This window comes from Cyrtonyx montezumae, unplaced genomic scaffold (assembly GCF_038088225.1).
Source record: "Cyrtonyx montezumae isolate F1298 unplaced genomic scaffold, pur_monq_1.0 scaffold_17, whole genome shotgun sequence".
Lineage (NCBI taxonomy): Eukaryota > Metazoa > Chordata > Aves > Galliformes > Odontophoridae > Cyrtonyx > Cyrtonyx montezumae.
Window position 1 is genome coordinate 36,015,909 of NW_027071903.1, and position 16,599 is coordinate 36,032,507.

At 46.5% G+C, this 16,599-nt stretch overlaps 1 protein-coding gene across 6 annotated transcripts in view; it reads left to right on the forward strand.

Moving 5' to 3' along the window:
- Nucleotides 1-16,599, forward strand: part of PPIP5K1 (diphosphoinositol pentakisphosphate kinase 1) — a 39,642-nt gene that overhangs the window by 21,245 nt on the left and 1,798 nt on the right. For 2 of the 6 annotated variants that reach the window (XM_065734172.1, XM_065734176.1), the window contains exons 26-29: nt 3,369-3,491; nt 8,210-8,272; nt 15,128-15,265; nt 15,684-15,794. In XM_065734172.1, coding sequence (XP_065590244.1) covers nt 3,369-3,491; nt 8,210-8,272; nt 15,128-15,265; nt 15,684-15,794 — 435 coding nt within the window. Of the gene's footprint in view, nt 1-3,368; nt 3,492-8,209; nt 8,273-10,787; nt 10,968-15,127; nt 15,266-15,683; nt 15,795-16,599 lie in introns of all 6 variants that reach the window. The other 4 variants (XM_065734170.1, XM_065734171.1, XM_065734174.1 and 1 more) reach the window with 4 other exon arrangements.

Genomic DNA, 16,599 nt, shown 5'->3' on the forward strand with positions numbered 1-16,599 from the left:
CCCTGCTGAGAGGCTTTTGCTGATTGCTCACTCAGCTGTGAAGCTCTGCAGATAAAGATTTTGGGTGGGAGCTGGGTGAGCAGGTCTGTAGACCTCTATCTGGATACTCAGTTCAGTCATCATTTTCCCCATAGAGACTTGTGGTGCATGCAAAGAAGGGTTGAGCTGGTGTTATGCTGTAACACTAGGTTGCACAATTTCTCCTTATCAGAATATCTATTTCTGTGGATTTCCCTGTCTGTGAGCTGCTGAAAAGAATGATGCTTCTTGTGAAAATCAAGCTCTTCAAGGAATTTTTATGATTCCTTCCCTGCTTGCTTTATAGAAGTCTGATGTCTTCTCCCTTTATGATCTGAAGTGCACTTTCTTGGAGAAAGAATATAAAACTCATGGGAGCCTGTACTTTGGCATCAATACTTGTCTCAGCAGCTGTGCTATGAGCTGGTTCATTGAGATGCTACCTGCTGTCTCTCAGCTTTTCTGAAGTTCAGAGAGCCTGCTGTCCCCTTGCCTGGCTTTTCCAGTGTCTGGCTGTTGTTATCTAAGGAACATGTGCATCTCTTCAGATATACCCTTGTATGTTGAGTTATGTAGGAAGGAGAAGCAGGGCAGTGCTGTTGCCCTGTTGCCACATCTGCCAGAACTGTTTCAGAAATGCCTTGAAATTGGCTGTTGGGAAGAAGTGAGGGCTGTAGCTTTCTTTGTCTGTGCAGCATGTTGCTTTGGAGTATGTCTTGTTTTTCTGGATAGGAGCAAGTGCATCATCATGAATTGTCTGCAGTAGTGTGCATGCTTCTAGCTCCAGAAGCATAGGAATGTTTCAGTGCTCTTCTTTGCTTGAAGAGCACTTTGAAACAGGATAAAATCACTCCTTGCTGTTCAGGAGGCAATACACTGCCAGTGGAGATGGCAGCTTTGTGTCGGGACTTTCACTCCCATAGGAAACAAGGAGTATCCATTTTCAAACATCTGAAACACTGAATATACATCTGAAAGTTAAATATACAAGAAAGAATCAGCATATTATGTTATTCCTAGCAAGCACTGCTGCATCTTAGATCCAACTTGCTACTGTCGCGTTCTTTAGGATGTGTGCTTGTTTGATTTGGCCCCAGCGACTTCACTGTCATCCACCTCATGCTTGTAAATTCTGTTCATGTTTAAGGGTGTTAACAAAGTGCCTTTGTCTACTGTAGAATGACAAACACTTGGCTGTCCTCAGTTTAATGTTTAGACTGTAAATGATAAAAATCTATAGCTACATTCTCATCTGCCAGGAAATAAGTCTTGTCCTTTGTTGCTGTTTGTTTGAAACCATGAAAACGTGGCTCTGAGCATCATGCTGGCTGCCACTTGGCAAAATTTTGTTTGTGTTCTGATAGATTCCTGTTCATGCTGAGTCACCACTGAGCTTCCCATTATAGGGATTAGGAGGAAGTTTTCTCAGACCTGTGTCTATCAGTCCAAGGACAAAACATGCTGGTCTGTCCAGTGGAAAGCCACTATCAGTGTTAACAGTGGTGGAGTCACTTAGCTCAGTGCACATGAGAACTCTTTTTGTCAACCTCCACAGTTCCGAGAAGCAGGTATCAGCTGAGACTGAGCTTACACATGGATAACTCAATGCTCGGGATCTGTGTTTTTTCTCCACAGAGACTCCAGTTAAAATGCTGACTTGTAGGAAAAGGCCTGGCATCCTCCTGGGCAACAAATGGATGTGAGGCAGTAGCACGTCCTTCCACCAGAGAAGGCAGATGGCTTTCTCTCTCTGCCAGGTTAATAGGACTGCAGCCAGCAGGCTGAGAGAACTCGTCCTTCCCCTCTATGCAGCATTTGTGAGACTGTGTCTGAAGGATTGCTGCCTGCTTTGGGCTCTCTGGGTGAAGAAGGGCATGGACATAGCAGGTGTCAGCCCAGTGCAGAGCAGAGGGGGTGTATGGGGCTGGATCACAGATTGGTGGAGACCTTAATGCCGTTCAGCCACCCAAGTGGGAGATTAGAGAGGTGACATAGTCTGCTCCAGGACACGTGGTGATAAGATGAGAAACAACACATAGAAGTTACAAAGTAGGGAATTCCAATTACCTCGGAGGAACTAATTTTTCACCATAAGCATGCCAAATATTGGGACAGGGGCTTGGAATCTTCCTGCAGTATCCTTCCTTGAAGGTATGCAGACCTGGACTGGACACATCCTAGCAAGCTGATCTAAGCTGAAAGCCTCTGGGGTTTCCTTCCAACCTAACTCATGCCACATTTTAGAGCCAAGAGCTGATTCCACAATAGGAAGAATTTTTTTTTTTTGAACAGTAATAACAGATGCACTGTTCCACTTCCATACTGGTAGGCAGTATGTCAGGCTTCTTATCCTGGCAGACAAGGTAGAGCAAGATCAACCTACTTGTTTCTGGAAGCAAGGTATGTGCAAGTAATGTTGTTTTTAGCAGATGGTATTCACAGAATGTAGTATCGAGGCAGTTGAACAAGGAATTTATAGGCAATCTGTGGTTTTATCTTTCCAATAGTAAGTTGTTTTGTTTTTCCTCACACACAATTGCTTTCTGTGTTTGGAAGAGTCCTGTTTCAAACACCCAACCATTCCCCAGATGTCACATAATGTCATGCTGCTGTAAAAAATGCTGTGCAAACACCAGCATTTACCAGAGCCACTGCTCCTGGGTTGCCCTCCTGTGCATGAGACCACAGTGCATGCCTTCTTCCTTTCCGTAGAGTAAGCAAAGCTCCACTGCTATGCGTGCCCCTGGTGCTTTGTGAGGTCGTTCACAGAACACTTGGACCAGCTCTGGAGTCAGGTGCATGACCAAGTGGGTGTGAAAGAAAGCTCTCTGGTCCCGTTGCTTTTTTTACTGCTTGACAGAGTGATTAATCTGCATTTACAACAGCAGTTTCAGCACCCTGGAATGTATTATCTATAGGTAGCTCTTTCTTCTTCTCGGTGTCCAGCAGAAGAAGGACCTTCCAAAGAGAAAGGACAGGAGAGCAGAGGAGTGACGTCGTGTGACATGAACATCAGTGATCTGCATCCTGGCTTTTCTGACAGGAGTACTTGGTTTTGCTGAGTGGTGTCAGGATGTTTTTCCTAGATTAGGTTGGAAGAGGCAGAGGGAAATAAACCATTGGAAGGAGTTGGGAACTTTCCTGGAGCTGCCTGTTGGTCTACCTGCTGTGCATTTGGCACTGCTGAATTCAGAATGGGGAATACTGCCTCCCAGTTCTTCCCCAGCACCACGTATTTCCTGGGATCGCCTCTAAAGTGGGCAGTTTATTCCTCATTCTTTAACTAACACTGCTTTTCTGTAGTTGCATGGTGTGGGGATGTCCTACTAACACCTTCCATGCCTTTCCAGGGTCACAATGCACCGGGCTGTTTAGCACCACTGTGCTGGGAGGCTCCTCCAGTGCCCCCAACCTTCAGGACTACGCACGCAGCCATGGCAAAAAGTTTGCCAGCAGCCTGACGTACAAAGACGGTATGTGTGTTCTCTGTGCAGCAGGTTAATTTGTGGCCTTTGGTGTCTCAGGGTGCTTCTAAGGCAGAGACTTAGACTGCTAAGAAGAGCAGCACAGTTGGATGTGTGTATATTTACCTTATCTACACTAACGCATTCTGTCGTATCCCAGGAAGTCTCGATCCCTGCTAGAACAAGGCAGGGCTGACATCGTGTGAGGAGTTGTCCGTCAGTGTATGGAATGCTGGTGTATAGTAGTGCCGGTGGCTGATTTTGCTCTGGCATTTTAATACTAGTTGCTGGTGTGGAGGAAGAATTATTAGTCTAGCTATGAAATAGGTTTGTCCTAGTACACATAAAATCATCTTTCTTACCTTGTTGACCTTACTGGTGCTAGACCGAGGTTCTGTTGAGACATTAACCCTCAGTCTACAGGAGATGGGACAGTGTGGTACCCTGAGTGAAACAAGCCAAGTACTGAAGTCCCTAGCTGTGTGCCGGCATGTAGAAGAATCTGAGATAGCTGTCAGAAAACACTGTCATAGGTGTGATGTGCCTACGGTAAGTGGTGTGCTTGGACAAAACACCACAGAAGGACTCTTGAGTACAAGTAAATGGTCTGTAGAAACTGCTGTAAAGGTCAGCAAGACAGTCTGGTAAGACTATTTGGATCATTAGTGCAACTGTTGCTTGGTGTGCATGGATGAGGGGATGTTGCCATATGAGGATTTATCCCAGATGTTAAAAGTGAATTTTGCATTGAGAAGAAGAGATGCTGTTGCTTCTTTCAAGGAAATTGGAGCACAGGAGAAGACTGAGGCAGTCTCAAGGAGTTGTAGGGATTTAATGCACCGGTGAAACTGTTCATTACGATCCCAGTAAGACTCTGTCAAGTATTCATTAGCGTAGATTGGGTGATGAATTGATTGAGAACAGCCCTGCAGAGAAGGACTTAAGGATACTGATGGACTAAAAATTGGATATTTGCAGTGTGCACTTGCACTCTAGAAAGCCAGCCACTTCCTTATCTATACAGAATTTAGAATCACAGAATGATTTGGGTTGGAAGGGGCCTTAAAGAACACAATTTCCAACCCCCTTGCCTTGGGCTGGGACACCTCCCACCTAGAGCAGGCTGCCCAGAGGCCCATCCAGTCCGCCCTTAAGCTCTTCCATGGTTGAGACTTCCACAACATCCATAAAAGGAAGCATGGGAAGCACATCAAGGGAGGTGATTCTCCCCTGTTGTGATTTAACTCCAGCAGAGAGCCAAGTCCCATGCAGCTACTTGCTCACTACCCCACAGTGAGATGGGCTAGAGAAGTGGTAAGGTAAAAGTAAGGAAGTTCATGGGTTGAGATAAAGGCAGTTTAATAGCTGAGGTAAAAGCTGTACCCACAAACAGCAGAATGAGTGATTCATTCACGACTTCCTACGTTCAAAGTCAAGTTGAGAACAGGGGCTTTGAGAAACCTGATCTAGTGAATTGTGCCCTGCCCATGGCAGAAGGGTTGGACTAGATCTTTAAGGGCCCTTCCCAAATGAAGCTATTCCATGATTCTATGATTCTGTGAATGCTGTTTGTCGGAACTACCACAAGAAAAAAGATGTCCTTTCAGATACTGCGAACACTAGTTATGCAGCATGGGATGAGCCTCTCCATGGGTGGGGTCTGCGCAGCACTCTGTGCCCAGTGCTGAACCACGGGGCTTTGCCAGTGTTTGAATGGATCAGTATTTGTTACAAAGACTGAGCGTCTTTCCTGACAGGCTCATATTAAACACTTAGGCCAGTGTGGGACAAAGTGAGGACATAACTAATAATTTGTGTCCTTGAGGTTGGTTTGGATTTTTGTCCAGTGTTTGAGGCAAGGAAGAAGGCTTAATGTCTCAGGGTGGAAAGATGTTACCCATTCTGAGATCTGTTAGAACGCCGTGAGTGATGTTATACAGGGGCCATGATGTACACCGGCTTTCTGTGCTGCTTTTCAGTGTGAGAGAAAACTGCCTTGCTTTTCACCTCTCAGGGAGCTCTGTAACACACACTAGGCTGTGTGATAGAGGCAGGGAGGGTGAACTGGAAGGTTCTGTTAAGCCCTGCTGCATAAGCCTGAGCTCTGAGTGCTGGCTGACCACAGATCCCAGAATAGAAGCTCGTGGTGTTTGGCACGGGGCAGGGGTATGAATACCACAAGAAACACTGAAAAGGCCAGCTAGGACAGTGACTGATTTTTTTCCATAACAAGCAAACACCATAGGGCCAAAGGCAGTTTCTAATTCTCAGGGAAAGATGTCAAAGACTGCTTGTTCTGCACCCAGCTGGTACCAGGACAGATTTTGTTCAGTCCTGGCGCAGTGCTGCCTTTCTCTGTCAGCTGTGTTCTAGGAGCGTGCATGCAACTGTCTCCTTGCAGTCAAGGTCCAGGGCACGCTCCTGCTGTGTTAGCCTAAATTCTGTGTTCTGTGTCCTGAGATGCAGCTGTACACTCACGTACTTAAAAGTCAGACTTACTTAACTAACACGTGACGTAGCACCCTGTGCTACCAGTGCTCTGCTGCAATAATAGTAATTGTGAGCATAGTGAAAATGCTGTCACGGCCTGAAGCACCTGCGGGGAAGGCAGGGTCAGCCCAGGGGAGCTCTGGTGTGTGCAATGTACCCGAGTGACCATAACAGCTGGAGCCAGGATCCACCTCTTCCCAGCCTCATTGGAGGGTTGGCAGTGGAAGTGAGGGGGTCTCGCTGGAGATCCCTGTATACCTGAGGCCTTCCAAGGTTAGGCAGCTTTTTTTTTTTTAATTACTCCTTTGTTTCTGCATCAATGTCTGCTGCATTTGGCCTCTTCCTCATTTGCTGCAGCCAGAGACTTTGCCACTCCACTATTATTGCTGCACTTTCCACCACACTATAGCATTACAGTGAGGAACTGGGGAAAAAAAAGTAGGAGGCAGAAGGGCATTTATCTCCTGAGGAAGGTAGTGTGGAATGTGAGGTAAACCCTTGATTTGGGTCTTTCCATTTAAATGAGGACCAATGAAATAATTGTCATTTAAGCCAAACACCACCAGAGCTGATTGCAGTAAGTGATGTGGCTGCAGCAGACTTTGTATCAAGATCTTTTTCCTCAGTCACCAGGCAGTTAATCTTTAAAGAATTTCCAGATTTTGGAGCACATCTTTGCATGAACTCTTGACATTTTTCATGGCTGAGATGCTTCAACATATGGAGCATGGCTTGTGGCACTTCATCGAAGACTTGCTCAAGTGAAATTAAAGCGGCCATTATTTCTTCAGTCTATTTGCTTTGGACTGGAAGAGGGCTAAGGAATGCTTCAGTAGTGGAGGGCTGTGTCCCAAGCTTAGACTGAAGGAAGGTCCTCTGGTGATGCTTTGAAATTCAGATGTCTGAATCCAGGGATTCAGTTGCCTGTGTTGCAGCAGGTTCTTGTAAAGGCAAAGAGGAGATTTGGGTGGAATGATGGTGGTTACCCACTGAGTGGCTGCAGCACCAGGACTCACACACCTCTCGGAGGACACACGTAAAGAGCATTGCCATCTATTTGTGAGTTTAAAAAGAGAGAAAAAAAAAACACCAATTTTTTGAGCCTGCCATGCTGCAAAGGAAAATCGAAGCAACTTAGAGAGCTGATTTAAGTATATTATGTGGTATATTTAAGTATATATATGTGTCAGTGGGCATAAATAGAGAAGCACAGTGTAGGGTGTGTAAGCATAATTGGTGTGTGAATCTCCTAACCTCAATATACAGTGACATGCATGTATAATGACCACATTGATTAGGTAGAACAAATGCATTAAATAGAAATGATATCCTTAGGTCCTAAATAGTAGCAAAAGGTGTGATTGGCTGGGTCCTCTGTCAGATCCTGCGTACAGGTGGTCTGAGCCAGGCTGTTTTTCTGTAGTTGAGCACGTGGAGATTAGTCCACAAACTCATCTATTTGTGCCCCATCAGATCCATAGAGCCAGTCCTTGCACTGACTTCTGGTGTGTGATTTCTGTGGGAACTTGGTCTGGTCTGATTCATGGCCAGGAGAAGCCCGAGGACCAGTCTGACAGGTGTATCCCAAAACCTTTTCTGTACTGACATGCTTTGAGCAGCAGAGCTGCAGAGATGTATCTTCAGGGGTCTTCTGTTTGTTCCCTAATTACTTCATTGATTTTAGATTCATAAATAGCTCTGCTTAGCTTGCATTAAGAGGATATTTTGAGCTGCATTTAGCAGTACCAAGGCTGTTCAGTTGTTCTGCAGAACAGTCTTTTGTTTGGGCAGTGGTGAATCCCGAGGACTGTAGCTCCAGGCTTTCAGGATGCCTGGCGGTGCTGCTGGTTGCTTGGTACAGCTTTGTGGCTGTGAGCGTGGCCTCACTGCATCTCTCACTGAACTGAGCCTGGGCTGCTATCAAGATGGCTGGAAGCGTGGTGGGAAGGTACAGGCTGCTGTCTGTGACCAAGGGAGTGCCACTGATGTCTTTGAAGAGCCAAGAGATGCTGACAGGACAGTGCAGGGGAGGCAGGGAGCTGACAGTGTGCAAGGAACCCAAAGCTTCCCTCAGACCTGCAGGCAGAATGTGCACGGGGTACGACTGCAGTGCCAGTGGAGGTGTGTCAGGGGGGTTCAGCAGGAGTGCACCTGAAAGGGCACAGGCAAGCACGTGAAGCTTGGGGGTTCCTTAGAGGCAGGCTGTTAACTGAGATGATCTGTTTTTATTTCCTCAGAGCTCTTGTCTATGCCAGCCGTAAAACGATTTTCTGTGTCGTTTGCAAAGCATCCGACTAATGGTACGTTTGCTTCCTTGATTTGACGTTCCCTCACACTTCTAACCCCATGCTCACATTCAGTTCTCCTCTCTGCACATACTCTGAGCCTTCTTGTGGTTTCTTGCGTGTCTGTGTATCTGGTGTCCATGCTTCCCCTTCCCCCATTGTCTCCTTGTGACTAACTTGTTCATTCATCTGCTGTTACTGCTTAGTGATTCCTGTGCTGTTTGTGGGAGGTCTGTCAGACCGCATTTGTGTCCCAGGTGAATAATCAAGAGCAGTGACTGTGAATGGAACTTCTAAAGCAGCCTTTATTTCTACTGCTGACAATAAGGCCTTTTCTAGTGCTGCCTTGCAGGGGGTGGAGGTTGTGGGGAGAATGCCTTTGTTTCCGAGGCGTGGGGGGGGATGCCATATCCTAAGAGCACCAGCAACTTAGATGCTCAGTTTCTACGCTGCAGATTTTTAGGTCCAAAGCAAGAAGAGATCCTGGAAAAGCGCTGTGTGTGATGGGAGGGTGGGAGGTGCTAGCAGTATTCCTAAGCACAGTGGTCTTAGAAGGCTATGAAGCTACCAGTACTGCTATTTGTAAACCGGTTTGTTGGGTTGGGCCCTTGGTTACTCCAAGCACAGTGGTGTTGGTGGGAGTAGTCTCACCTTTCCTGCAGGCGTTTTTCTGGGAATGATGTCTCTCCAGAAGTTCCATCTGCTGTTGGTGTATAGTGCTGACTTGGGCCTGCCACCTTTCTGAACTAGGAGGAGATCAGCAGCGTGCCACCCAGCGTGACTTCACCATCCTCACTCCAGTCATGCTGGTAGCTATGACAAGGCTTGGTAAGGAAGGATGTCTGACAGTACCAATTTTTATTCACCATCTCTGCTTCATAGTGCTAGTAACCTATCACCGGAACTGTGGGTCTGTTGAGGTTAAAGACCACTAGCTCTGTTGTAGCAGATTCCTTGAGCTACTACTTATTATCCAAGTCTTGCATAGAAGCTTTTGAAAACATTTATTTCATAGCATCACTCCTACCCATAACTCATGCTCCTCCTGGTGAGACAATCTAGAGCCAAAGCAGGTCATGGAAAGATACCAGGTTAAGCATTTCTGTCCCAGCTCTGTGATCAGAGCTGCTTCTGAAATCCTGTTCTTAATGAATGTGGATAACCTCTGCTCTGTGTGATCTAGAAGGTGAAAGAAGTTCAGGAGACTGTTACAAAGACTGAAGTTCTGGGAAAGATGAAAGAGGAAGGGGCAGCTAAATGTGGTGTTATTGTTTCAGCTATCTGAAGGGAACGTGCTTTCAGTTTGCTTTGTTTTGTTTTTTTCAGAGCAGCCAGCTGCTCAGTTTGCTCATATGGCTGGGTGCCATCTGAGGAAACACGGTGCGTGTCAGCAGGATGTGTCGTTCTATCTTGTCAACAGAATGTGTACCAAGCACCTGTCTTTCCTAAACCATACTGTAAAGCAGCTGCCCCCCATGGAATTATAATAAAGTGAAATTGAGCATCAGATTTTTCCCAAGGATCCAGTGAATATTTCTAATGGCAGAGTGCTTCTTAACTAAGAAAACAGATGTCCAGCAGGCATTGAGCGTGAAGTTTGGCATAGATGTATCACTGGTTTTAATGGGAAAGATGTTTAGCCACATGAACCACTTGCCTGAGGACACGAGTTATTCATAGCCCTAAATCTGGACTTTTTTTTTCTAAAGAGCTGCCTCTACTCGATGAGATGGGATGGGTGAAAGAGAGCAGTGGCCAAGCACAGGATCAGGCCAGATGGTTTATGACCTGATCTCATGAGTCTTGGTAGCATGACATGAGTCTTGAGGCTGCATGAATAGAGGAGAAAACAGGCCTGTGTGTTTGGACCTTGTCCGCCATGCAATAGCAAGAACATCACCAAAGATTGCACAGGGCTGTCTTGATGGTTTTGGGAAGGTAGGTCAGCACTTCTTTTTTTCCACCCGTGCTAACAGTATGTTCTCCGTCGAGCTGTGCTGTCCCCCTGCATACCTTGTGCTGCCTCCAGTCTTTTGGTGTCAGGTCATTTGTTCTACATCTGATGAAGTGAACGGCTGCATTTGGACGCAGGGCTCTGTGCTTTGTTGGCAGTCTGGATTTCTTGTCTACACTGGGAGGGTGAGTCTGGGATGATGTTCTTATGTTGCTGAACCCAAAGGGTACAGGACTTAGAACATGTCCTGGAATTTTTTCAGTTATGAGACTTCCACTTACAAAGATGTAACCTTGCCACTCAGCTTGTGGTGGGACTGCCTGCGTGCTGCACTGTGTTTGGTAGATGCTGGGTCAGGTGGGAGCCTGGCCTGCTGCCTTAGGATCTGGGGTATGTAGAGCTGAGGGTACTCCTATTCTTAGTGTGGGAGGGCCTGGGCTGTAGTGCATGGTGTGGGTCACCTCCTGCACAGCAGTCCCATTGCTGGCAGCTCCGTTTCCTACATCTCTGCATTTTTTCTGTTTCCCAGCTGCACCTCCCCACTCCTCTCACTCTTTATGGCCCCCTTTCCTCCAGATGCGTTTGAGCACCACCACGTTGCCCAGTTGCTGCGCCGTTTTTCCTCTGACTATGCCACGAGCCGGAACATCTCCCTGGATGCCACTCTAGCTCATCACCTCCAGCAGTGCTCCTACCACCTGCGCCTCTTCAGGAGCTGGCTGATCTCAGGGCAGGATGACTTGGAGTGTCTTTACGGTACTGCACGCTGCAGCTGCCTTGGTCCTGTGCTCTTAGAGCTGAGCAGGGACCACTGTCTGCTTGAGAATGCAAAGTATGCTTTGCTTCTAAAAAAGGAAAGCCTTTCTCCTCACTGCATCCCTTACATCTCTGGATTGCTGCTGCAGCAAGGCGTGTGGGCTGTTGCACCGGCACTTTCGTAGTCTTAGGAGCAGCCTTTCCACGTGGAGCCAGTGCTCTTTGTGTAGCTCTAACTCTGCTCTTTCCATCCTGGGCAATTGTTCATTGCCTTCTTCCTTTATCCAGGGTAAGCCAGTAAGCTTTCTGCAAATGCTGTTTTCCCACCAGCGTGGTGTCCTGCTGACATGATGCACCTGCCCAGGTCTCAGCAGTGTGCTGCTTAGTGTCCCTTATTGATGGGAGAACCAAAGGGTTGTGAGTGTGGAAGGAAAGGAGATTAAGGAGACACTGCAGCTGATCACATGTCACGTGAATGAACTTGCTGTGGAAATTTAGGGGAAGTGAGTGCTTATGGGATTGTATTGTTTAGAGAGACCAAGTTAAGCTAGGGGAGACACTGAGCTTCTGTGTGTCTGCATTGCATGGCATCCGTTTCACCTGTTAGGATGTTTGCAGCGTGTCACATGTCTAGTGGAAGCAGGTAGGTGATTCCAGGATTGAATCTAGATGTTATAAATCAGTGTCTCTTGGGTATTTGTCCACCTCTGGCACAGGTAGGAAGTCTGATGCATTGAAGTCTCAGCGCTCCTGAGACAAGCAGAAGATTCTTCTCTGAGAGGGGCATCTGGCTAGGGCTGCACCATAAGACCTGCTCGGTGCATGTGGCTTGCTGAATGTGTGGTGTGATGCATGGAGTTCTTCTTTCGTTCAGACCTGGATGTGGAAGAGGCAAACACAGTACAGCTTATCAGGTAGTGAAGCAACAGGATCGAGCATTTTCAGAGCCTGGAAAAGATAATTTTTTATGTACAGTCTGTTTATTCTTGATACAGTTCTTTCTGTCAAGTAGGCAGCTTGGAGATGGCAGCTGCTTTTCATCTATAATTAGGACAATCCTTGGTCTCCTAGCAACAAATACCAAAGAGGATCAAAACTGCTTCAAGGGATGAGATACTGGAACAAAGCAGACAGCTCCAAAGCTCAGCTTCCTCTGCTTCAGATCTCAACCTTCCCACGTGAGCTCCAGCAGGGAGAGGAAATGAGTTCAGCACTTTGGGCAAATAAGCTCCAAATATTACAGTGTGATGCTTGGCTGTGCCATCTATTCTAATGCAGCCAGGCTTATGAGCTCTGTGCATCACCATCGTGGGTTTCCTATGTGGAAATCAGATGTTTGCACTCAGTAGGTTCTCTTTTTTTTTTTCCCCTCCGTTTGACTGCCATTCAGACCACAGTTAATTAGTGTGTTTGGAACTCCTGCTGGCATTTTTCTCAGAGAAGTTCCTCCTGTCTTTGCAGCTGAAAGTCCAAATTCCTCCTTTGTAAAGCTTTGTATTCCCCTCCCCTCCTCTACTGTCCTTCTTGGCTCTCAGGTATACTTCTACCCAAACAAAGAGAAGAAGCAGAAGGTGGTAACAAGGAGATAAAAGTATGTGCTTGGCATCCATAGCTGGAAGAATCAACAGTTATGCACTGAAGTGATTGTTCTTGGAATCTGTGCTCATGTAGTTAGGGAAAGGAAGGGTGTGAAGTGAGGTAATGTTGGTAATGAATAGCAGTGGTAATAACAGTAAGGGTCAGCTGTGAAGGAACAGAGAAGGACCATGGGATACAGAGTGACTGGGCAATGAAACAGCACATGATGTTCAGTGTAAATTCATGTAGAGCAACAAGAGGAAACCACCCTGATTTCATTTAGAGCTGCCCATCACCACTGAGAAAGATACGGAAAAGGTAGATAAGTATTTGCAGTCTGGGATGGGTGATTTTGGTAGTGTAAGAGTGGCCTGGAGAGGAATGGTGGGGATCTGCAGTTCAGCCTCTGCTTCAGCACAGGAACTGGGATGTCTCTAACAGACCAAGGAGGAGGCAGCATCAAATAGAGGAGATGTAGGAAGAACACCAACAGAGTGAAAATCCTCACAACACTACATGGGAATGTTAAAAGTGCAACTGAGCTTAAGAGGAGACTGGAGAATGTCATGAAAGAGCTGCGTCACGTTCAGAACAGTTCTGAGTGGCAGCCCATCATGGATATACGCTTCTGGCCCTGTGGGCAGGGAGCAGTAGACCAGAACAGACCTTTGGGCTGATGGTGCAGGCTTAAATTTAGGAAGGAAAGCTTTTGCCTTTTTCTCCACTTGCTTGAGACCAGTGACTGAACAGAGCTGTGCAAGCTGGTGTTCAGCACTTCTGGGGTCTGGGTGTGTCCTGTCACATCAGTAGTGCTGTTGGTGTCACATTTTCCCTTGACACCGGATCTTTGATTTCTTCTGTTAGGGGTTTGCCCGTACACTCTCATCCCTGTCAGTACCTCCTGCATATCTTGTAACAACACTGCTTTGCCCTATGTTGTATTTAAACTACTTTCCATTTTCTTTGGAGACCTGGAGAGCTGAGTCAACTTTGGTCTTTCTTGAGCTGACATGAGTCTCCTTCTATGCTCCTCCAACACCTTCTCCAGTCTTTACCTCACTGCTTCCCTTTAGCTTTGTCTCTCAGGATGCCTGTGAGAAAATAACGAATAAAATCTCTTTCATATTCAGGAAGGACTTTTCAGCAAGAGAAATAAGAACATGGTGTTTTTTTTCTGCCTTACATTCCTCTGTCCAAGCCAAAGATTTGTTTTCCTTCATGGCTTGAATTAACGTTTGCAGGCACTTTGTGGCATAGATACCCCCTGTGGGTGGCTGGAGGGGTCTTTATCTCCAGTAGCTGTTATGGCAGTGGATGTGCACAGCACGTGGTCTGGCCTATGGTCTCCTTGTGTGGCATGTGATCACCCTCCGTGGCTCTGGTTCCTTGCCTCCTGCAGAACTGGGTTATGTGAGTGCACTGGGGCAGAGATTATCTGATGAAAGCTGGAGGTGACTGAAGAATTGGAACAATGACTACGTTTAACAGATAATCTGTGTGTTCTAGGTTCTCTCCTTAGTAGGTGCAGGGACCAATTTCAGCCTGTGAGTGTGCTGAGCAGCAGTTTTGATGTGTGTATCAAAAGCCAATGCACTTTTTTTGCATTTCAAAGTAATTTTTCTTACCTGTAGGAACAGATCCAATTCCTTTCCCACTTTTTTTTTTTTCCTGTACTCCTCAGAGGGAGCTTGGGGCACACAGAATGGGAAGCCTGGGCTTAAGGAGTTCAGAGATCTTTAAACATGAGAAGCAGAGCAGAAGGAGCTTTACTCCTATATGCCCAGAGACTCTTTTGTTTCCTTCTCTCTCCTCTGACAGTTTCAGGTTGGATTAATGCTACAGGGCGTTATCAGGAAGTTTGGATGAAGAGAGAAATGCTTTACTGTAATACTCTGCTGACTCGATAGCAAAGAATTTCTTGTGAAAGGTTGTGATGCAGCTTAGCTCTGAGCAAGTGTCTGTTAAATGTCAATTTGACTTCTACTAATTCTGGGTGTGCTGACAATGGTCTTTGAGGACACATGACTCAAACAATTGCTTGGTCCTTACTTGGGGGAGGGGTCTGTTGGGTGTGCACTGGAGGGTGTGCTCGGAGGGAGGGAGGTTCTTTTCCCCCTTTTTGCATTGGCAGCAGTGCACTGTAACTCACCAATGGGTGGAGGGGTGGACTGTGTTTCAGGCTGGAGTGTAACCAGTGATGGAAGTCATTTCTTGGAAATTCTGTTGACTTCACCAAGTTTTGTTTAACTTCCATAAACTGTGCGAAACTGCGCCAGGTTTTCCCTCATAACCAGATAGTTTAGCAAAAGAGGCAGGCTTTGCAGCAAACCTTGCTGCTGCTAGGTGTTTCCTCCTCCTTTTGCGTATGCCTGGATGCTTGCTTTCAGGTCTGTAACTGCATGTGATTGCCTAATGGTGATTTGGTGATTTGGTGATTTTCTTGGTCTACAAAAGGTGACCTTCGTCCTGAGTGTGCCTGTTGTTTGATTCCCAGACTGCCTAGCTCTTTAGGCCATGAGTGGTCCTGCACAGATTTAGGTTGCTGTTTACTCTATTCATTCTCTGATTGGGTTTCTTTCCAGGTTTTGAAGGCTGTTCCATGGTTCCCACCATTTATCCCCTGGAGACCCTGCACAACTCCCTCTCTTTGCGACAGGTCAATGAGTTCCTGACAGCTGTGTGCAGAAGTTGCAGTGAATCACACGTTCAGTCTACTGCAGGTACTGATGAGGTGGGCTCATCTCTGGGTAGGGCAGAGCAGAGCTGAAGCAAGCAGTTAAGGACTTTTGGTCTTTTACATTGTGGGGACACTGATACCTGGATGTTCTAGTCCAGCAGTTGGCTGTGGGATCCAGCTCAGAGCCATCCTAGGCTGTGCACGTGATGGATGAGTGGTTGGCTGGGTCTGTCTGCAGCTGATCAGCACAGTGACATGGATATAAACTCCGGCTTGGGAAAGCTGAGGCTCATGTTCCCCGGGGCTGGGGGCAGTCACAGCTCTGTGTGTGCATTCTTAAGCTCTTTCCTGAGTGCCTGTTAGTGGTTTCTGGGGTGTGTAGACCCTGGTTTGATCCACTGTGGCCATTCCATTTTTCTCTGTCTGAATGTTATTGACCTGTGTTTTTTTTTTTCTTGAAGCTTTGTTTGATTCAATGATTGGCAGCCAGATAACAGGAGACCCCTTTATGTCTCAGCGAATTCTGTCATCCTCTTTCCCATTGCGCCAGCGGTCGGATAAGCCCCCTTGGTGTGAGTGTGCTCTCTTCTTGATTAGGGGTGAATGTGATGGTGAGGGAGGGGAGAAGAGGGTAGAATGTTAGAATCCAAGTATTGGTTTTATGCTTTGCCACTGATAGAACAGAATCAGAATGGGGAAGTAGGTAAAAGGAAAACAAGTCATATGCCCTGTTAGACAGCCCCCAGAGAAAGATGGAAAAGGGACTCTTTATAGTACTGTATGTTACAGGGAAATCTACTGTTGGATGCATGTTGTGTTTCCAGGCATCCTCTGCTGAGTGCAGTAGGACACGGAGAGCCTGAGTGCACTTCATTTTCATCTCAAGTTCTATGCTTCTCAATGACACATGGCTAAGAGCAATTGTTTAATCTTCCCCCTTTTATTGGACTAGATAGGACTAGATATAATCTAAGTCTGCTCTCTAGTTTCACTCACTGTACAACATAAGGCAGGAACAGGCATTGGCAGAGAAATAATATTTTTTCTTCCAGAGGCAATTGTAGCTCAGCATTCAGGGATTGTGTTCCTGGATACAAGGGTAGCAAGGCCGAAGATGAGTGTCCTACAATAATGAGGGAATGAAAGAAACAGCTTTTCCACTCAGTGCCCAACATGAAGTTGCATGTTGCTCTATAACATCAACATAGCACTATATAATAAGATGTAAGTGTGGTTTTTGTGCTTGTGTTTTCATCAGCTGAACTGCTGGCAGAAGTACACCCAATAGCAGCTGCAAGCTCCTGCCAGGGTGCATGGCATGTAGGTGACCCTCACCCACTTCTTGTAGAACTGTGGGATGACGACAGCTTGGGTTTG